At 45.0% G+C, this 23,487-nt stretch overlaps 1 protein-coding gene across 1 annotated transcript in view; it reads right to left on the bottom strand.

The window, feature by feature from the left end:
- The window catches only part of T265_08515 (hypothetical protein), a gene marked incomplete at both ends in the record, with an annotated part of 37,865 nt that overhangs the window by 8,387 nt on the left and 5,991 nt on the right, over positions 1 to 23,487 (bottom strand). The window contains 10 exons of the mRNA XM_009174336.1: positions 314 to 412; positions 4,528 to 4,670; positions 5,294 to 5,396; positions 7,950 to 8,039; positions 8,522 to 8,617; positions 11,223 to 11,426; positions 13,209 to 13,400; positions 16,869 to 17,276; positions 20,675 to 20,786; positions 21,599 to 21,747. Of these exons, the coding sequence (XP_009172600.1) occupies positions 314 to 412; positions 4,528 to 4,670; positions 5,294 to 5,396; positions 7,950 to 8,039; positions 8,522 to 8,617; positions 11,223 to 11,426; positions 13,209 to 13,400; positions 16,869 to 17,276; positions 20,675 to 20,786; positions 21,599 to 21,747 (1,596 nt within the window). The remainder of the gene's footprint in view (positions 1 to 313; positions 413 to 4,527; positions 4,671 to 5,293; positions 5,397 to 7,949; positions 8,040 to 8,521; positions 8,618 to 11,222; positions 11,427 to 13,208; positions 13,401 to 16,868; positions 17,277 to 20,674; positions 20,787 to 21,598; positions 21,748 to 23,487) is intronic.

Here is a 23,487-nt window from a genome sequence, read left to right as displayed (position 1 = left end):
GTGGTTATTACAGCTGACAATGATGATGATGATGATGATGATGATGATGATGATGATGATAATGATGATGATGATGATGATGATGATGAACACATTAATGATGTCACTTCCATTGGCGATGAAACGTTTGCGATCGAATCGCTCAGCTCGGTGAACAAATCAACGACCATCAAGCCTAGCTGTCCATACATTGCTTACGACATAAAATCACCAAAAGGAAAGTGTATGTGCAGAGAAGCGACGTTTTTCTTTTAACGCAGTGCAAAACCATGGAGAAAAACGGAAACGTTCCAACCACAGATGTGACTCTCACCTGGTCCTTTTGTTCGAGTACACTTCGGACACTGTCTGCCGATTCAACTGTTTGAATACGCCCGGGTAAACGACCGCCTTCCGCTGAAAGCTCAGAAACCTGCAAATACACAGCTTGATGAGTACATCAGTACACAAGCAGATTTCAAGAAGTCACGAAAAAACGGATATAATCGCGCACTAAACGAATGCGCTTGACAAGCCAGCATACATCGTTGGTGACCAGTTGAGGTAAAATGTAGCGAGAATAGCAAGTGACACAAATTAGGAAAAATGCAAAATGACACCACTGCGGGGTCTTGTGGACCACCGGAATAGCACGCAACCCTGAAATACAATCAATTCAATCTTCAATTTATAAACGGTGTACCATAGGAACATTGGTTCCAGCTACAACACTTTCGAAAGTGGGAGTGTGGGACGTACAGCCAAGCCTCGGAAGCGATGGCATATTTGGTTTGTTAGGGAACAAGGTAACTGCATTCTGAAGGCGATCGATGGCTTTGATGCATGAGTCAATGGCTGTGCGCTTTGGTAATTCATGCGTGTCGATAACTATCAGTTAGCTAAATCACAGCGTCCCTATCTAAGGAGGCGGCAGTTGTAAACCCGACTGGACAGTATTTTCTCGGTCGCTCCCACTCAGCGCAGGGCTGAACGAAAACAGCTCTGCGTGGCAGACGGTGTGAAATAAGGCACACCTTTTGTCTGCAGTGAAGGCCCTCCTTACCTCTCAAGCCTTAGAAATCCACCAGCGTTCTCTGTCATTCTTTACGCTCCTGATTATCAGCTGTTTGAGGAATCTCCATGCGGCATCACAGTCGCCAGTTGCTGGTATGGCCCCTCAGGCAGCAATAAGATCGGCTGGTCTCAGAAATATCTAGTGTACATTTGGTCGAGTCAAATAGCTTGAGCAAGCAGTACTGAAGGCTGAAAGCATAGCTCCTTCAACCCGTTTCCATTCAACCTCCAAGCAATCCAGAAGATTGTACGTTTCCAGAAGCCAGATCAGCGCGATACCTTTGTGTTAATGAAACTTGTCGAACTTGATGAACGGAGTTGGAAAACGTACTGTTGACGGAAAGCGAAGTGACAACCAGGCTCACACAATGGTATGATCAGAGTCAAGATGCATAACCCAGAAGGAACGAGAATCTTTGAGGCCATCCATCAGTAACTGATAGTCACATAAACCAGATGAGTCCATGAGTGTCTTGCGGTTTGTGGTCTCCAAGTAACTCGACGTGTGCGTATGTGTTGGAAGTTTGCACTGAACGCGAACAGACGATGGTCAGCACACAACTGAAGCACTCGCTCTTTGATATCCGTACACCGAGCATTTACTCTAAGTCTACCATATAACTGTGATTCTTCCGGGCATTCATATCACCCACCAGGATCACTATATCCGTCCTTCTTGCTAAACCAAGCAGCCACGACAGATTTCGATAAAACCCGTGCTTCTTAACTGCTGATACGACAAATGAAGACCATTGTTGATCCTAATTGATCCAGACAACCGAACAGCTCAAAGATGTTAACTGGGATCCACTTCAGTAAGGCTTTTTCAGCCCTGGGGCTGAGTGCAACTCCCACACCGTAGGTACCACGAGCCACTGCATCAGGAACTCTGGATACTCGAGGAGTGAAATTTGGGACATCTGAACTCAACCTAAGTGGTTTGAGCTGGGATTTTGTATGCGTGCTTCGGAGGCACAACATACATCGACAGATAGAGAAAGAAAAGTTACAGTAAGAGAAGCTTGTTGCCTAATATCACATAGAGTAGGGACATTAAAGGCTGCAACGTGAATCAGATCTGCTGAGGTTAGTAAGTAATTATTCTGGCATGTTTTTCTGTGCAAAGGTTTGGACACGGAACATTGGCTAGAGGACTGGCAGATGGGTTGACCATACTGCATCATTGGATGGGTGGGAAGGAGCTGTAGAGGCAGGCCAGAGAGCAGAGAACTGCACGATCGAATACTACATTCCAGTCACCCAAGCTGGGGAAGGGAGTTTAGTTGAAGTACCCCACCTTGAGCCTTTGATTCAAAAGTCTGAACGGGGGTCGGTCTAGCCCTAGAACACAGGGAGTAAGGCAGTGTTGTCTCATTCCTAGAGCAGCTGTGCACAGCAAACGCCTTCTTAAGAGAACCGGACACTAGTTTTGAAAAGATGCTCAAATGACGACTTCAAAGAACACAAGTAGGGTTAAGTTACAGTAGTAGTCTGGTTAAAGACAACAGTTAATTGCCATCTGAGGTATTCGTGACAGGCATTATTCAGTAATATAGAATATGAATTATATGGGATGACCACTAGTGCTGGAGTACACTGAAACCTGTTCCATGTCAGTCAGATAGACGCACACAGGGAAAGGTTTGTAGCACATTCCGTATCGAATGGAGGCACCGATACATGAATCGATATATGAACCACGCTTAATCACTTTCTCAGACTCTATAGAGGAAAATGTTGGTAGCTCAGGTAGCGTAGGTGGCCGTTGGCTTGTTCGCCGAGTTGGGCAATTTGATTGCAAACGTTGATTTACGATTATGGTGATATCATCAGTGCGTTGTTAGGGAGCGTAGTGGGGCGTAGCTATGAGTTGGTGGTTGGCACAACCACCAAAGTACAAATTGACCAGCTCAGCGAACAAGCCAATGACTTTCTGGTTCCTTAGAACCGGTTCTCGATGAAGCCACCGAACCATTAGAACACCCTTGCAATCTTTATTCCCGTTTTTAAGAAAAATAAAACTCAGGTGTTTGCTCCAGTGACAGAAGCTCCGCCTTGTCATAAAAGCAACAGTGCATGAACGAACGAACTAAAAATTGACGCGCTTCATCTACATTGGCCAATAACTACATAGGGCATCTGACGGCGGCTAGAATTGGCAATCAATCGAAGTAAGCCAAAAACAGTGGATGTGCATTTACCTGTGGTTTCTGAGGGCTCAATGGTCAAGAAGTAAATCACTAAATAAAAAAGGGCTACAGGCACGCGCAGGGTAGGTCACCATCGGTATTGGACCATTCGTCGAGTACGGAGATTCCCCACTAAATAAAAATTCTCGCATTCCTGGATCTTAACATTTATTAGGGAACGTATGCGAATGGTATGTGCCATGGACTGTGTTGGCCAACTAAATTTTTCAAACATTCCGGATTTCGCTTCATTGGTTCATAGCATCCCTACCGTTCAAGTAACAGAATACAGATGAAAACACTCGATGGGACTGTGAACGGTTTCATTTAGCAGCGAACACCGCTTGAGTGAAACATTTATATGTGACCTAATTTTACCGGGTCGCGTTAACCCAACATTTGGAACTGAGCTACGTTATTGACTAACGACCCTTGGTTACTCTTCAGACTGATGCAAGCAAAAAGTGAATAAATGCAGACATACGCTTGCTCCGTTCAGGTAAGTTGTGTTCACCTGCATGAGCCAAGTTAGACAGACAAAAGGTGCAATATCGAACAACAATAATAATATCATTTTAGAGGTACATGCACGGTCAGAAAGACTGAAAGGCTTCAGTGAGAAAACCCCACATGAGAGAATGATCTTAGTCGGGACATTGGGTGCTCGGTTCAAACAAGAAAACAACACAACAACATTGAGAAATCTAAGGTACGATCTGGAACCGATTAAGCAGTCTGTATACCGAAGCGTAACCCAAGCCGAGCAAGGGGACGGAGAAGAATTTGTGAGTTCCTACACTTCAAGCAGTCTTAGGAAATCATCCTCGTCTCTGTATAGCATCTCTCCTGTCAAACATGTTTAAGACCTGTAGGACAGTACGTCCTCTAAGTTCCGCAAGTAAATAGAAGGAAAACGGTAAAGAGACGCTACGAGAGTGTAATCGTTGGTACATATACCTGATTTTGAAGGACGCCTTCGAAGATGGACAGACGACACGCGTACCTATACACGTAACATTCCGTAGCACGCAATGTTTACATCAATGACGTTGATAAAACTAGACGCTGACTCTAAAAAATTAATTTGTTTTCGAATGACCCTAACTCTTCTTTAGGTAGTACACTTGGAGCAGTTTCCCAATCAATTGGTTGGATTTAGTGTAGTTACTCAGTGATGGTAGTAGCAGATCGCAGCGATTCAACGCCTGTAAAGCGATAATATGACATTATTCATTAGGGACAATCCACACTGACCTATCAGTGAGGGGAGTAGTAAAACGCATACCTTTTTTAGAAGATCCTCATTTTCACGTATTTTTGTTTTGAGTTGCAGTTCAGTGTCTCGAAGTTTAGCTTCAATCTCCGAATTCCTTTCCAGCACAAGGTTATTGTGGGTATCTTTTGAATGAGTGTGACCGTCTTCAAAGGCTGAAAGAGAGTGAACAACACGCTCCCTAGCATCCGAGAACCAATTAAACCCAGAATTGTTTGACTGGGCAAAAACGACCCAAAGTTCGGTGGCAGACAGGAAAACTGTGTATCAATGGACAAACATGTGTTAACCAATCATTTTCTTTAGAGTTCGCCAACAACCTTATTGGCGAAGAGCTCAAGTATACACAATCAACGAATGTATACTTTGTTTTGACTGTGAAAGCCTTCATAAAGCATTATGCAATCTGGGATGAAATGGCTTCCAGCTAGCAATGGTCTAACCGGAAGACATGTAAAAGCTACAACAAACTCGACTGGATCAAAGTAGGGCTGAATACTCGTTGTTAAGGACCTTCCAGGTTAGGTGTTACAAAACTCATAGTTACAGCCCAATTGTGTCAAATTCCTGCCTTCGATGTATGACAACATCAAACACAAAAATGCCAATCGAACTCAGCAGCAAAATGAGTTTACACTTTTCCAAAATATCCGTGGTTTCATAACGATGAAAAATGCTGGAACGCAAACCTTCTTCGACGACGGTAAAACAGTAGCACGGCTAATCGGGAAGCAAAACGAAACAACACTATTTAAGATTACAGAGGAGGTTAACACACCTTGAACAAGCGCTGCGGGTTTCGTCTTCGCTACCCGGAGTTCGTCACGGCATTGGTCTAGCTGGTCCATGTACTCCCGATTTTCTGCATGAGCTCTTTCAAGCTATTGAGGGAAATCAAGGATCGTGTTCGAGGTTGGTAAGGGTACTAACTGTAGGCTAAAAACAGATGCTGCTGCTGAAAATCCAGGAAGCACTGTATAGCTGATGACAATAATCAGCGGAGAAAATCTCACCCGCGACGTGTGTTTAATCACTGAATATTATAATTCAGAGACGGACAGCTTGATTGTACTAGAAATCTACAAATGATTTGGAAGGAATAATTCGCACAACAAATCTGCCTTCCGTATGAGAAACCGTCACTCAGGAAGCCCGTCAACACTGGACCATGTGGTGCGCCTTCAGTGACTGAAGGATGAGTGACACCGTATCTTGCCTAAGTACGATCCAATCTTACCGCTGATGAACCGCTTGCGACCTAACAGATAGGTGTTCAGACTAGTAGTCGCGGGTTTGAAACTTCCTGGAGTTTCGTGGAATGTGAACTGCTGATGATTCCCAATAAGGATAAGACAGCTGCACAGTGCTTCTCGAATTTTCAGTATACACAGGCTTTACTTATAAGACGAAATCTTATGTTAAAACTGAAAAATCTCACAACAAAAACGATCCCCAATAGTCTCATGGTGATGGTAGCAGCATAGGGAGAAAAGCATCCGCCGACCAAAGAACCAATAGATTTGAGTATCAACAAACTAAACTGAAATAAAATATTGTGATTAGAAAACTCTGTAGGACGTAGGATGACTGAACAACTTAACATGAAATTTAAAACATTCAGTCCGTTTTATCCATTTGAATAATAGAACGATTAGACAGAGAGTGCGGAGTATACACATTCGGATTTCCTCTTCAACCACAATACTAAAAACCATCAATTTGACATGGTAGCAACAAGAAAGTGGGCCAATCAGGTACAGTTCTGAAGTCCAAGGCAAGCTGATAGTTTGTGTCAGGGTTTTTAGTGCGCGCAAGTTGCAGCAGTATTGAATGATCAACACAGCCTGACTAAGAGCTGACAATTTCGAGTTGGCATTTTGCAATAACATTCTGAACGCCCCAGTGGACTGAATGTCTGACGGCCGACGAGGCAGACTTTCAGCCGGACCATCGGTCGACCGATTAGTCACCTGACTCAAATGTTCTGCGATGCGTTCGCGTAAGTCCCTTTCAGTTCTGCCAATATAAAGGCACAGGGATTGGGTACAATACATGGCGTGCATCGGAGACTGACTTATCACGCTGATGAGAGCAGGATTAGTGGGGCGGCTCGGCACTTACGACCAATAATAGCACGTAATTAGTGCCGTATGGCTGACAATAACCTCTCCTTTTTAATGAGTAGTCAGGCTCACGCTCATACCCTGGAGTGTTGTGGATATTGATAAATTTATCTGGGTAGTCGTTAGAAATCAGTGTTCTTTTTGAGAACTTTTGTTCTCACTAAGAGATTCAGGAGTACATATACAGCGGCGCGGTCAAACAAAGTGCACATCAGGCGCGTTTGGTATTCTCTGGTAATGTGTTAGCTGTCTAAACGCACCTACGCAACTTCAACATACTAGACTATTAGAACGGAAAAATACCACATCGATCGCAATCAATATCCATGTAAAAAAGACGGCTGAATGCAGATAGAAAGGGACTCCACGCGCCAAGAGGGGACCCCAATAACTTAGTGTTCGTGGGTAGGTGTGATTCATGAACACAGTTGCGCGACCGAGCTATATCTATGAGTGTCGCCAACTATTGGGGTCCAGCGGTCTTCCACCGTCGGAGGCCGCAGTGGTCACAACTTCCTTACATAACTCCGCAGAATTTCGATCGATTCCAACCCGTACACTGAAGAACGTCTGTTAGACAGACGGCCATATAAACTAGACGAAGTGATTTAGTGAATGTGACTGGCCAGTTCATCGTAGGAAATCGACGGAGGAAAATTGGGTTACTGGTCGGATGGTTTCGCCAAACCCAGACACTGTGTCGGAGGCAACAATGATCAATCGGCGAAAGTCTTGTATATCATATGCACGTAAATTCCATGTCTTTGGTCGATAAACTAGTAAGATCAGCAGTTTACGGTACAGTGTATAATCCACCGTAGAAAGACAACATGATGTTATGCCAGTGTTGGTGGGCCAAAGCTATGTTGGCTTCCTCGATTCGAGTGACTGGAATGACTTTGCATTCCGTAAGTTCTTCATGACTTACAATGCTGCCCAGGTAAGTGTATTTATGGACTAGCTGACTGGCAAACTGATGCAAGCATTCTAGTTCAAAATTAAAATCTGATCTGGAATGTTGAAAAAAGGGTAAAAAATGTAATGAAGCCTGAATCTGCATCATACTACTTAAAACCATTCGAGTCCCAGGGGCTCCTCAGCGGCTGTATGATGGGTAAAGCTGATCAGATCGGCGACAAGTTTCGAAAAGCACTCTGAAACGTGCACCGTCTAGAATTTGCAGAACGGGTGACTTTAAAGAACAAGGTCCAACCTATCTACCAGTTCCCGTCAATCAGCTGGGTTACTGTGTCTCTCGACAAATGTATTAGTATTTGTGACCATTGGTGAAAAGATGGCCTGAAAACTTACCCGCTTTACGAGATCAGCTGAGCGCTGACTTTCGAAAAGTCGCTCGGACTCTATATTCTGCAGCTCATGGCATTTCGCCTCATATTGAGCCTAGGGACAAAATAGATCAATTATGTTCTTTACATAAAGCAATATGATGTTGGGACCAAAGACTGCACAAGCGCAGCTCACGTTTAAAACGTTTTGCAAGTAGGCGATGGGATACACGGAAGGTGTAAAGGGCGCATGAGAACAGAGGCCACCAAAAAATGACGTTTCGGTCTATATGAGACTTGGAGTAAGAGAGGAGCTACAATCATCTCCTACAGATATTGCCTGGAGAACAGTGGACTCTTCTATCAAAAGTCACCCCTTCCGGTGGAGGAGTGAGGGCTTACCTCTCCATAGGAAGATGCTCGCGCACTGCACATCTAAACCATGCTTCGATCGACAAAACGACAGTGGCAGTAGGACAGAAGGCAACAAAGGGAATATATCCGAAATCTCATAAAGACTGTAAGCTCGTGGAGGAACGAAGATCTTAGCGTGCCGTGTAGCCAGTCTTTAGGGAAATCAACGAAAAATGCGCTCACTTTATAATACAGCACATCCCGTTCACAGCGTGCCAGTTCATCCGAACGAATTTTCAACTGGTCCCGTAGTTGTTCTTTCTGAGCGCGGATCGTCACCTGTATGGAAAAGTGTGATGACGATAAAAAACCAATCGGTCTGAGCACTTACTGATTTCTATTTGCATTAAAACACCTACGTGGATTCTGATCATGAGCTTGGTTGTTGCCACTTGTGTTTATGCTGTCCGGAGGTGCGCGAGTTCCGCCATTATTAGGCTCTTGGACCGTAGGGTGAATCACTTGTCAGAAACGCCTATTGGGGTATATTTCGACCAATCCATATTCTGATTTCGACCCTTAACGAAAAATACTATCCACAACACTTCAAGATATGGACGCCCACGACTAAACACGAGCTCGAGGGGATTCTAAACTCCCTCTGGGTTCGCATATGTATTCCTACCGGTCCGGAGTACAATACAGTTAGACAAATTGCCAGAAGTCATGTGTCTCAATTTGTAACCCCCGCTCCACCTTTGTGTATAGTATGTGCACATGAACTAGCGTTTGTTTGTTCCTGTCACTTCACCCATTTGACCTAGAAGTCATCTAGCCATTTTGTGCCGACGTTAATCCCGAGTGACTGCCTCATTTGGTTTGTACTTTTATAATCCAAGGGGACCACTTGTTGTACACAAGTATCGACTGTCGAGGTTTGTATATTTTGCGAATTAATCTTCTAATCAATGGCAACATATAGGAACCCAGCCCCGAGTTTTTTTTTGCCTTCTCGGAGCCTCTGGTATTACACATCACTCGAAAATGTCGTTTGACCGTAACACTCGGTATCCAGCACCGGTGTAAGCTGCTGAGGAGTTGGGAACGTTTGAATGGTCATGGTAACCATATCATCTTCTGTCGTGGAAAGTGTGGTTAACCGGAAAGTTTAGTGCATATTTTTCAGTCCTGGTGGATCACAAATGATGATGTACTCGACCTAATCGGATTGCAACGGAACCCGGAAAACTTCTCTGTTGTCCAGGACAAACCACCTTCTAGGAACTGAGAGCATCTACTTTGACGTCTTTCATAAAGCCTGAATTAATTGCTGTTTGGGGGTGTCGAGCAACCTTGATCAACGTGAGCATAGTCTTGAATGCGCGCCGATTTATTGCGTGGAATGAGAGGAAGTAGAGGTGCGGTGCCCACCATTGTCTCCCCGTTATCATCTCGGCCTCCCATGGGATCGATTATGATATTGCAGCTTTGGCTCACGGACCGGTGGTCGAGGAATCCGAGCAATCCCCCAGGGTTGTCGCGCAACTTCCAAGCCGTATATTCCACGGATAATCGCTTCTGGGTCACCGGATACACGGAGGGAGAAATGTGAAAAGGCTGAGTTAATCGTTGGCGTTCTGAGATGCTGAACCAAGCTTGGGTCTCATATGAGTGATTCGGAGACACAACATACATCAATTTTAAGAGAGTATAAGGCTTCAGCAAGCATTGCCTGCTTACCAATTCGACATAGAGTAGAGACATTAAAAGCTCCTATATAGAAAGGATCTCGTGGATTTAGAAAGGTGTTATTTTGTTTGATGTTTGTAGGCAGCGAAGAGCATAAGGCCCTTCGGTCAGATAACTCACAGTCAAATTGCCCAGCAACGTTTGCCTGTGTGGTGGGAAGGAGTCGGGAAGGGACATCGGTGGACACCGAACTACGTAGACAAATGATACCTGAGGTTGCCCAGGCCGAAAAAGGGAGTCCGGTTGAGGTACATCACCTTGAGTCTTCGACTTAAAAGTCTGACGCACAAGGCAGTGGAAGGATGTAGGGTTTTGTTCGGGGTCTGATGCACGAGGCAGCGGACAGTAGGGTTTTCTTTGGATACCCTGCCCGGAGCCGATGACTCAGTAGTCTGACCTGCTCGGCTGCAGGGGATGGCCTAACCCGAGGGTTCAGGGAATAAGGCATTGCTGTCTAATTCCTGACAGCACAGGTGGTGCTGTCCTGCACAGCAGGTGCCTTTTGAGCAGTACCGGACTCTTTGGTTTGAAAAGTATTTCGACCGTATTAAATAATGCGCCGGCGGTCACGGTCAACGGTAGGGTGATTGGTGTGCAATTTTTTGGGCCGACCTTTTCTAACCCGTCCTTCCTCGGGGGAGGCAGCATCGCTGCTTCCATAACTATGGAGATACTAGTCGCTTGGGGGGAAATACCTTACTGCCTTCACACTCCTGTCGCAGAGGACAGTACACCTTTACCCCCAGACCGCCTCGTAATACGATTACTCGACGTATGGAGTCCCACTGCTCTTGGTCTGACTGCTCCCCTTTGACCTTCCTGGCATGGTTGCACCTTGTGGAACGACGTTCCAGCCAGTGCAGCCCGCAGGATCATTACAGCCCTCAAGCCCGACTACCACGTCAAAGTGGCAGCTTTAGGTCGGGTGTGGCACTCCAATGACAAACACGCAACACGGGTTGAGGCTTATACACATCAACAAACAACATTTTTCCAGTCTATAGCTGAAAGTGAGTGACAACCTGGGCGTAGAATAGGGCTGCCCACCAGTCGGTGAGGACCCGTTGTCCTGACCAAATGATACTGAAGGGAGGAACATGACAAAAGGCACTGGCTGTTTAACGGAGATAAGTGTAAAGATGGCTGCAGAAGGGCAGTGGAGACAGTACGTAACACCAAAAAAGCCCATACTTACAATCTCCTGCATCGCTTCATTCCGTTCTTTGACAGTTCGCTCCGCCTGCACAGACAGACCCGCTAACTCGGCTGCTAAGCGGGTACGTTCATCAACCCATTCAGCTGATTGTGACTCAGAGGCAAGTATTTTTCTCGCTGCACTTTGTTCAGTCATGCGAACCAGCTTCATCGCCCCCTCAAGTTTCGTGTTGGCTTCGTTGAGCTTAAGTGGATGGACGATATGTCAACATCTTAGATGTGCAAGGCATATGCTATCAAACTGACAACCTCTTAGTCAAGGAAGGGTAGCAAAATGAAAGAATATCGTCTGAAACAACTAGGGTTGATCCGAACCCTAGTGAGGCTGAAAGGCACAAAGTTATGGACAACTGTGGTGTTGGCTGAGCTTTAAAGACTGTTTAGTACGATACAGTTAAGGTAGAAATGAATCGACCAAGTGAGGGCACAAGGCCAGTTGCTTCGCCCTAAAAAAGCCACTCTTCTAATTTTTTTATGAAAATCGTCCAGCTGTAAAACGATTTCGGTGCCTGACTGCTATGTCACCCGAAGTGAGCACGACGGTTTAAATACTGCCAGGTCACCCAAGCCTAGGTAGGAAAAGTCGAGATGCAGAAGTCGGTGTGTGCCTCCATAACCCAGTAAGCTATACTGGGAGGTGTTGGACACAGTGAGTCTCTCAGACGAGGTTGGTCGGTGGTTTGTCTGACCGACAGTCTGCTTGTCCTCCTAATTGGAGGCTGGAACATGTGGCGATCTGTTCTTTAAAAATTATAATGCACTGGCACTTCCCGCCAAATAGTGCCGCCTTGCGGTCAGGCTTTTGAGCCAAAGGCTTTGACTGAGGATCCTGATAGCTCTCCGGTTTGGGTCTGAGAGCTCTGACAGTATCCCAGCCCACGTGCAACCATGATGCCTACAACCAACACAACCGTAACGGGTAACGACGCCAGCGTGAGGACACTAGCGGTCGACTGCAATATAATCTATTTGAACAAGACTGTAGAGTGAAATGCAGGGAAGAAACTGCAGCGTCCAACGTACGTTGCCGAACAGTCTTGTCAGGTGTGTAGACCGGCAAAGAATGGATCTCGGTCTATGTTAGGACGGTCAGATCCTAACGAACAATTCGACCTTTTATAATATTTCAATCGGATTTCACTTTTTCCCTGTTGTAGCCAACTGAGTCGCAGCGCTCCTTCTTGCATTGGTTCACTTGCAATATAGCCGGTCTTCAACCGGTATCTCTTGTCTTATTCCTTGCGGTTTTCTAACTCAAGTACTGGACTATCAGACGTGATGGAATAAATTCCATCGAGTTCCTAAATCACCCGGCTACCACATAGACACGACAGTCTCTAAGTAAAGACCCTCATGACTCTAAGATGGTTCACTGTGGGGGACACAGATGAAAACAGACCTCCAGCAGGCGACCCCACGAATTGTGTTCGGATATGAACAGCTCAAACTCTCAACCGAATAAAAAATATACAATGTACCATTCTCTCCATCATTACCGCACAGGTTATTGAAGAAAACATCAAAATTTACAGCCAAAGGTAGTTTTCAGTTGCATAAAATCCACACATCGGTTTCGAGGATCTACACGGCCTTGCTGAACAAACTGCAGAAGGGAACAATAGACCACAACAGTCTTTAAAGCACAGCCTGGTTGAGGTCGCGATGATACGGCTAACTGAGTACTTCGATCGACAAGCGCGGCTGCCGCATATATTCAAAGCTGCATAATTTATGTCTGCTACGGTGAACGGTTCGAGAAATGCTAGTACTAACAGCACCATCATCATCTACATTCCATTTGAACACTTCGAAGGAAGGTCAACTTACCAGAAGACTTTGAAATATAGAAAGTAGTGTGAGTACGTTAAACAAGATGAAGTTCAAATCGGAATTCTAATGTCAAGCTCGGCAAACAATTAAACATCAAGAAAACATACAAAAAACAACCAAATACGGGCACACTCACTTCCAGCTTTAGGCTATTTATGGTCGACCGGTGGGCTAATTCAATTCGCCTATGTTTGATTGAATCCTCCGCAATCTTGGAGTTCAAATGAGCAACCTGACGTTCCAAAGTGGCAACGCATTCGCTCCACTGGGCTTTAGCTTCAGCCAGATGGATCCGCATAGTCTCAAGTCGTGAAGCGAGTAAGTCGCGCTGCAAAGCGAACAGAAGCATCGACTAACTGAAGGCACTGGGAATAATCAACATAATGTGCCATAGGCTGAAAAGGACTGATTATTCTGTTCGTGAAGAGATTCATTGAGGGCACAAAACGGTTCTTCAGAGTACGAGTTTGTCTATAAGAAAAACATACCTAACTCCACACACGACTTTTGCCAAAAGTTACGCACTTCTTGAGGCTCATCATCAGGTAATCCTAGTCCCCAAACTTCCAACAAACTTATTTTGTGCTTGAACATCAATTTGCACGTACACTGTGACAAACACTCATTTGTGAATTCAATTAGTGACCACAACGATCCCGATGAAGTCAACCTATATCTCTCAATCATAATATTCCCCAGGTGAATTTCAGTTGATTATCGCCTCAATATTAACCTAATTCGCAAAACATAGGTAAAAATACGACGGAAACCGGATTTACCTGATGAGCCGCAATAAGGGTGAAGCCGATAATGGGCTGTCCAGAGATCTCATCCACCTTACGAGTATGACAGAAACATGTTTCTATATCTTGAGTGCCTTTCCAACTGGAATATAAGGCGCCTTTGAGCAGAAATTTCAATAAGGAATTCAGGTGAATCTCAGTGGCCTCCTTTTGACACTGAGATGGACCCAAATGAAGGTCACAGGTCAGCCCACCTGATGCAGTTTATTTCGAAGGAGGCTTGCATTGGTGAACCACCTGTTAAAAAACCGCGCAAAACGGTGCATTGCAATATTGCCTGGGTCTGACATCCCGATGTGCGACTATAAGTCATCGTTTCAGAAGAGCTTGATAAACAATAGGTAGTTTTTATTTAAACAACTTTTCGCTTCTGACACAAAAGCCTCAATCAGGCAAGTGAGCAGGTCACCGAATGGGCCAGGTTATAAGGCAGACAGATTGGGGGTGGTTCAGAATTAATCAATCAATTGATTAATTAATCAGAATCAATCAATCCACAAAGCAAGATTTTGGCAACTTCACTAACCGTTAAATGACACTCAACACTGATCTAGTGTGACAATCTGAAGAGGACTGACTTACTGATTGGTTCCCCGTTTGCCTTATGAACTGGCCCATTCGGTGACCTGCTCACTTGGCCTGACGAAGCTTTTGTGTCAAAAGCGAAAAGTTGTCCAAATAAAAACTACCGATTGTTCATCAAGCTCTTCTGAAATAGAATGTTACTAGTTCAAAGATTCGTTTAGATTTATCTCAGGAATGATAAAGAAGTGTCTGTCATCGCTAACCGATGTTTGCATTGTACTTTCATTCATTTTTCATGAACCTACTGACTAACGACGAGCATCAGAATGATCACCGAATTAGCTGCTAATTCGAACAGTTTGAAAAAGTCTATTTTTCAGCCAACGGTTTGTCAGCTATTAATAACTTCATAACTCGAGATCAACTTACTTTCGAATGCGCACGGGACAGTGTGCGACACCCAGTCAGGCATTGGATAGCATGTTTGGATAGTTAGAGAACAAGGCAACTACTCACTGGATAGCTCTGATGCAGGGGTGTCAATGACCGCGCCATCGGGGCGTTTCTGTCATTAAACATTACTTAGTTAAGTCCCAGCATCCCTATCGAAGGAGGCGGAAGTTTTAAACCGGAATTTGCTTATTGGATAGTGTTTTCTCGGTCGCTTCCACTCATTACAGAGCTGGGTGAAAAGAGCTCTGCGAGGCAGATGGTGCGGCTTTTGCCTGCAGCAAAGACTTCTCCTTCGAAATCCACCAGCGTACTCCGTCATTCTTCAAGTTCCTGATCATCCGGTGTTTGAGGGGTCTGCGTATGCCATCATAGTCGCTGGGATCCAGTCCATTAGGGCGCTTTCAGCCTCGGAGCTGAGCGCAACTCCCACACCATAGATACCACGAGCCATTGCGTAGGATCACTGGATACTTGAAAAGTGAGAAGTGAGAGAGCTGAGCTCGTCCTAAGTGGTTTGAGGTGCAGGACCGAACTGGGGTCTTGTATGCCTGCTCCGGAGACACAGCATACATCGACAGATAGAGAAAGAAAAGTTACAGCAAGAGAGGTCTGTTGTTTCTCTGCAACGTGGATATTTTGGTTTATCTTTGTGGGTGACTGTGTAGACACGGAACATTGGCTAGGGGACTGGCGGATGGGTTGACTGTACTGCATCATTCGATGGGTGGGAAGAGAGTGTAGAGAAAGACCGGAAAGCTGCAATGTCCAGCGGTAGTTCCCGGATGTCCAAGCTGAAGAATGAGGTTGGGTTGAGGTACACCAACTTGAGCCTTTGACTCAAAATCTGACCCACAAGGCAGTGGGAGGATGTAGGTTTTTGTTCGGCGACCCTATCCCTAAACTCTGACTCAAAAGTCCGAACCGCGAGGCAGCGGTTGTTAGGGTTCGCCCGGAGCCAACGATTCAATAGAACCTTTGGGAACTGCGTTCAGGCCAGTGTAGTCCACAGGATCGCCGCAGCACAAAAGCTCGATCACTACGTTACATTGTCAGCTTTACGTCACAAAAAACAGAACCTAAACTAGACACGAAAGTCTCAGGAGGGGATAGTCCGGGGACTTTTACGTTATCGATTATCATAACCTGTACGCTTTTTGTGGCACACTCCGAAGGGTTCAAGAGTTCTGCTCAGATTTGTGCTGTCTCAGCTGCTTTCATATCACATCCGGCCAAGACAGTTCGTCCTAATAAAGGAAGATCATACAGGTATCGGGGCAAGTCACAGACCAAGTATTATATTAACGCCAAGACATCATACTGGACCCCAAATCCCACTTCAGTCCATTAGCTGAAGTGTCTTGGAAGCTCCTGATTTTCGCACGATAGGTAAGTTTGGTTGCACAAAAATAAGTTGTTAGGAAAGAGTATGATACAGAGGAACAAAAAGGTATTTGATGACTCAGTGCTTTACGCTCAAAAATAAGACCTAGCAGTTAGACCTCCAATATCCTTTGTTCTGAACCCTCATGGAGCAGTTCGGAAGGAAGGTTTCAGCCACCCCATTTAGTTTGGAACAAGGTTTCCCGGCACTTCGATTCCATCTACAACAATGAACGCAGTCAGAGGGGCTCTGATTTCCACTCGCCAGCCTAGTCATTGAGATACTTACAGCATCAGCCAGAGAGGATCTGACCCATTGTTTCAAATCATCTCTCTTATGGCCAAGCGATAAACGTTGGCAGGACGTGTTCGGCAAATAGTAAGGAACGTATCATACGTCTGTTTCAAGTGAAAATCCTGTATGTATAGGTTACCAGAGAATGGAAAAGGCTCACAAGTAGGTTGCGCAGAGCTGTTAGAATAGTTTCAACAGGAATGCCAATTAACTCTACCGTAGGTCTCGTTAACATGTCTTTCTTGCGAGATCACAAGTTATCAAGGCTCAAGCAGTATGCTAGGACAAGGCATCACGAACTCAAAAACTAAGGTTCCAGACTACGTAAGTTTAAACTCACATCTCTGAGTAATACAGCGATTTGTGCTGTGCTTGACCTCACGTCCCCTGCAGCTGATGTGGAGGGAATGGTGCCTGAATCAGTTATCAGTGAAGGTACAGTAACAAAACCGCTGGTATCTTCCGATGTCGACACATTGTCCTCCATAGGGGTCCGTGATCTAGACGTTTCCGTGACAGACTCATCATTCTGCAGAGTTGACGAGCAACTGAAACATTCTTCCGAAAGAATGCGTAAACGGTCTTCAAGAGGATTAACCATGTCTTGCAGTAGTGGTTCGCGAGTTTCGAAATGGGAACTGGTGCCGTTCCACTTTGATTCCAGTAGTTTTACTTCTTGATTCGCCTCAGCTGCACGTGTGCTTTGTCGCATGGCATCAGCAACATGTTGGTCACGTTCATCTGTAACCTAGGAAAAACAAAAGGGCTTGTAAAACTCCATGGCCGGCTGGAGAACTGCACTGGTATTTTAGCATACAGAGGCTAGGTGATTTCGTAAGCCTAAAACTGGGAACAATGTTATGCGGTGAAAGCTGTACCTAAGTTACGAAACAATGACAAGCAAACTGGAGGAAAGCATATGCGAGCATTGTAAAAACAACCAAGATACACCAGTTCATAGTATGACCCGATTTCATCGGAATCGGACAGTATCACTAGCACTTGAGTCCAAAAGTACCGTTCATAAGAAAGGTGGCATATCACTGGCGGCATGATATTGATCGTGGGTTAAAATACATGTATACAGTAGGTTTTTGGAAACTGGGAACACTTAGAAAAAATAAGCGAAGGGGTTGCTCTTTAACAATTGATAAGAACTTGGGAACATGCAATCGTGTCTCAGCTACACTCGGTCGTCAAACGACGGAACAATGTGAAGCGATGGATGGTACAATCTAAAACTGAAACAGTAGATTTTGTGTATGAGAAAGCTCATTCCAAGGAATGCATAGGATCCGAACTTGGGTCCATAAGTGTGTCAACTGGGTCGTCCGGCGCTGTTCACTCGGAGATAATAATGAGATAATCATTCAGCTGTAACACCCTTTCGGTGTCTAAATGCCATGCCACCAGAAAAAAGCACGAGGGCTGGGATACTGCCAGGTTGCCCAAGCCTAGAAAGGGGAAGTCGAGAGGAAGAGGTCAGGTTAGAACCACGGACCTTCCGGTCAGTAAATTCGCGCTCTAACCACTTGATCTACCTCACTCTGAACCACCTATTCGCTGTGTTTTGGGAAAGTTCAACCAACTGCGTACAATCAAGCGGCCTCCAAGTCATTTAAATCGACATTAACGAATCCGTTGTAAAGATGGAGATGAAGAAATGATTAATGATATGGGGCTTGTGGGGTTCAATGGAAAAGTCACAAAAAATATGCATGGAACACTGCCTAGTGGTTAGTGTTGCTAGAGGTATAAGATCGGCCAACAGGAAGCTCATGAATATAATGATCAAAGCAAACATACAAATTGAGAAAATTCACTTTTATTGGAATGAACCAAACTACCTGGAGGGAGCAGTATCTGTTCAGCTGAAGAGAGGGTAGGACTTATCGTGGTATGGCGGTTTGTGTATCTCTATGTCCACTGAATTGTGCTGGGGGTCCACTTGACACCCATAAAGTTCCTCCCACCGAGAGCGTCAGTGGCTAGAGATGGAAGACTGGTCTTATCGTGGTCGGTTTGTGTATCTCTATGTCCACTGAATTGTGCTGGGGGTCCACTTGACACCCATAAAGTTCCTCCCACCGAGAGCGTCAGTGGCTAGAGATGGAAGACTGGTCCTCCAGATTGGGGGTTAGCACATACATGGCGACTTGTTCCTTATAAATTCGCCCAACTATAGTAGTATGCCAGCACCCATCCGCTACCTTGCGGTCAGCTTGTTGAGCATAAGGGATTGTTTAAGGGCACTAATGGTCCTCATAAGGGCATCCTACACCGCGTGTAACCACGAACTCCACAGCTACAAATACTGTCAGGCCAAAAACGCCATCACAGGCCGCCGAGTCACCTTAATAACTGCAGCAGGTTAAGTAAGCGAAAATACACTACCATTGACGCCTCCCTTCCTAAATTTTCAAGTATTCCACGTCTTGTCTACCTTTCCGCAGGTCTAGCAGTAGGATTGACAATTTTTTATCAGCCCCACGTTCAGGTGCGGTATCATCAACAGCCTTAAAGATCTCGAAGTCTACACCTAATACACTAATCAAAAGGTTGCTAAAAATTTTTCAACAACCGGTTTCGCCGTTCTTGGGGCGCAGTCCCCAAGTTCTCGTCAACCTTATGTTTTACTTGAGACCTAATTGAGAAAAATTAGCGAAATACACTCACTTGCGGACAAATTTGTTTTTGCGAGAGACTCACCTGGAAACCAGCCGAATCTCTCGCTTACGACCGTATTGCGTCTATACATGTATCGCGATATCTCGAATACTGTAACAACTGAAAAATGAGACAGCCTGGTGAAGCAAATGCAGTCGCTCAAGAACATCATAAGTGAAAGATTCAGTTGGGTTCTAGGTAAGTCTCTCGGAAAACCAAATTTGTTTGCAAATGATTGTAGTTTGCCAATCTCGAAGTCTTTTTCCAAACCCCAAATTCCTGTCTGAATGGCTGTTCGCACAGTGGAAAGCAGGACAACAAAGAACCTCTTGACCGAACGCTGGATTAATCCTGAATCGATGTATACCGTCAGTCAGAACCAAGGATCCAGGACGCAAGTATCCCAATTGGACTGATGCCCTACTACTATATTCTAGCTGTAGGCAACGCACAACTGGTGATCCGACAGACGCTGCAGGTGGATGTGTTGGAATGGGTATAATGTTGAGCGACCAAGAGGAGACGTCTCCTATGACAGCAGGGGCTACAGCTCTGAATCTGCCAAACTAAGCTGCCACGATCTGTAGATTCACTCCACTATCGGAAAACTTTTAGTCTAATGAATCTGAGTATAAAATATACTCTGTAACTTTGTTTAGGAGTAGGCACAAGCTAGCCATAGTGGGGCGCTTGTTCGAGTACACGAAAAAGGGTAGATGGAGTTAGGCATTAAAACGCAAACCCGAATGGTATCAAAGTGAGAACGTGGGGTTGTTGATGCGAAAGGAGAAAAGAACTTAATATCCGGAACATAAACGCTGCAGGCTTAAAGTTTCCCTCACAAACTTTTTCCAGAGATGTCGATTTTCCCAGACCACCAAATGTGAATCGCAACAAAGCGGGAGCATCAAGCTACCAGAAAAGAAAGTCCCACATGCACCCCGTGGATCGGGTAACTGAGTGAAACAAACCTTCCGGCTGCATTGCCTTTCGGTGTAAGAGAACCGCAAGAAGTTAAGATGAGGTCGGATTACACAAACCTATTCACAAAAATCGAGAAATCAAGTGAGAACTCAAGGAGAAGACGGAACAGATCGTGTCGCCATGCCGGAAATACGGATTAGTATAAAAATAAAACGAAACTAAGATGAATGTAATACTGACTAAAACTTCCAAAATCTCCTCATAATACCAAAATATGTAAATGCTGCAGAATTAACAGCCTTAGATCAGACGTCTCGATTTTGTAGTGAGTATGGCAGCAAACATTTGCATACAAAACATACATATGGATTCACATTCGCTTGATAACCAACTGTCCACCACACGTATCCTTGGGATGGGGCAAAAAACAAAATCGGAAGTTCCCAGGTGGAGGACCTTGATTCTGGTCACCATCAGACCAGAAAGAAAATAGCTGTAAATATCTGACCTGCATCCGACGTGCTCAGTTTAGAAAAATCTTGCAAAATGACTCACCGAGGACATTTGTAATCTAAGAAATGCCACCGTTCGTTCCAGTTCCTCTTTCTCTGCGTGAATTTTGTTCAAATTTGCCTCGTGAATACACGAAAGACCTTGCAGCTCAATGCTGAAAAAGGAAGTCAGGAGATGACGGGGCGATAACACGAATTTAGTTGCAAGCCAGTCAAGCACAGTTTGTAGTTATATACGTCACATAGAAAGTGGTAGACATGAAAGATCAGTTGAGTAATGGAGTCGGTAGGTGGAGTGCAAATTGGGAACCAAGATAGTAATTGCTGCATCCAGTAATCATCTTGGTGTGACATCACTTAGGCGTATAGCTGCCATACGACCAGTTGAATGCGTGAATGTCAGTAGAACTTTGATGTGGGACGCAAAAAGCAGCAGCTTCAATGCACTGTTTGCAGTCGTTATGAAATGTAATGTAGAATAGTCTTGCAACACGGGTACCAAATAGTGAGACTGGATAGGTCTTTTTTCGAAAGTCATCATCATCATCGACAGCATGACATCAGTGTACAACACCGATGCTTCACTGCCGTACAACCATGACTTATTTGAAAGCCTTATTGTAAAGAAAAGAATAAAGGGGGATGGGGGAGGGACTTAGTGCTAGCTTAACACAATCATTCCGAGGTGCCTACACCTCCAGACATTCACTCAGGCAATCTGGACAGAAACTGACAACAAGAACGCCACTGACATCGGTTGGCAGCCATATCTTGTAGTGTCTCCAACCAGGCACAGTGAGGATCACGCGGTCCCCATCCTGGAAGGCGAGTAGCACCGACAGCACCCAAGCGTTTCGTGATCTCCTTCATACTTCTCTGCCAAGTCAGATGGAAACCATTCAATAGAAACGTAAAAAAGGAAAAAAATCGCCCATCACATTATGGGTACAACTTGAGACCGACTCACTTTGTCCGTCTGAGTTCTTCTAACATTTGTTGTTTAGCTTCATTTTCTTGCTGTGACCTGATCAGCTGTTGACGACACTGGTCCAGTTCACTCATCTGATTGGTCAGCTGCTCTTGATACGATTTCAATTCAACTTCAGTAAGGACGACCTAACGTAGACGGTACACAGTGGAGAAAGCTAATTCGACGAAGCGAAATAACTGCTGTTAAATAATATTGCTGAAAACTTGACCAAGACATCCGATAAATGAAATCCGAATCAGATATTGGGGAAAAACTACCGCAAAGTGAGTGGGTTCGGATGAAAAGGGTGCATACATACCGACTATTTAAACTTGAATAACTCGAGATTGGAGAGTCCCTGCAGTTCGTCTCTCTCTCTCTCTGCAGCCAAATGCATGTAGACAACACGGCACGCATCCAGTTCACTACGGTAATGCGCAAGTTGTGTGCCAAAGTAAGTACTCCTCTGAATGGAGACAGGAGATTACCACAAGCAAAAACATACCACAGAGGATAAGGAGTGATGGACGGATATGGACTACTAGTCTTTGATGTCTAATTGATAACACGACGTTGGTAAGTCAGAAAGAGAATCGGATTGAAAACTACGCTTACTATTTTCAATCTTTTTCTCACAATGAAAACCATGTAAAACACTATCTTCTAGGTACCAGCCGCAGTTCGGAGTGTGAAACGAAACAGCCAACATGACTTCTATCCAAATTTTTTAAAATATGAGGACGAGTATATAATAACACAAAATATATATACACAGAAATACAGCCTGTAGGGTGATAGTGAACAAGGATAGGCATCGATAGAAGGCAGCATCACAGTCTTTGAATCCAAAAGTTGATCTTATTCGCAAAGGGTGCCGGGCGCTCTCAGTTGTTCAGTCCATATCCGCGACTAGGTCCTGACGATATTCTCATGACTGATGCACGGGGATGTACTCGCTGTCGCATGCGAACCGTGACCCACTGTCACAGGTGAAATTTGGACGTCAGACGAAGACCAAAGAAATGTGGACCAAATTCCATTGTGTAATGATTCATTTGGTTCACCTCAGTTGTACTACTCCGTTCCATGAAGCCATTAGGCGTTGCAACGAGGTCAAAATTATAATCTCCATGTGAGGCCGAGAGGATTGATTGGTAAGGCACCACGTAAGAATAGCTGTGGTTAAGGACGGCCAAGTGTTGCAGTAATGCAACCTTCGGGGGATGGCGATGAATTACGATTCCGGTTATGGTAGCTGCGCGTGTATGGATGGTCTGGTGGATTCACGGATCACTCCAGAGAATGTTCCTTTTCTCAGTCAGTCATGTCCCTTTGATTAACCTGACTACTTCGCGCTCTAACCAGATCGGTGCTGAAGCATCATTCAACTTCTATCAAAGCTTTCGAAAGGGTAAACATCGAGGTTTTTGGAAATTTTCGTAAGTACCAAATACAGAATTGACCGGACCGAACATCATCATCATCATCATCATTGTCAGCTGTAATAACCGCGTACTCGTCGTACAGTGGTTGCAGCTGCCGCAGTTTCGTTCACCGATGATTTGGGAAGGGGTGGTCAGTAGCTGCGCACTGCAGGCACAAGCTGGTAAATTGGTGCATAAATCCAGCACTGTCAGTCAAGTGGGGAGGGGTTTGGAAAAGGATATATGCATTGAATGCAATAGCTTTGATGCACGCTGCGCACTGCACAAGCTGGTAAATTGGTGCATAAATCCAGCACTGTCAGTCAAGTGGGGAGGGGTTTGGAAAAGGATATATGCATTGATTGAATTAGCTTTGATGCACGAGCGCCATTGAGAGCGCGGCTGGGACATGTCTGATAATGTCTCTAGCCATTGATGTGGTCCGTCTCGGGGTGCCCGTCC

The sequence above is a fragment of the Opisthorchis viverrini genome, assembly GCF_000715545.1.
Source record: "Opisthorchis viverrini unplaced genomic scaffold opera_v5_222, whole genome shotgun sequence".
NCBI classification, from domain to species: Eukaryota; Metazoa; Platyhelminthes; class Trematoda; order Opisthorchiida; family Opisthorchiidae; genus Opisthorchis; species Opisthorchis viverrini.
This window is presented reverse-complemented; position numbering and strand designations above follow the sequence as displayed.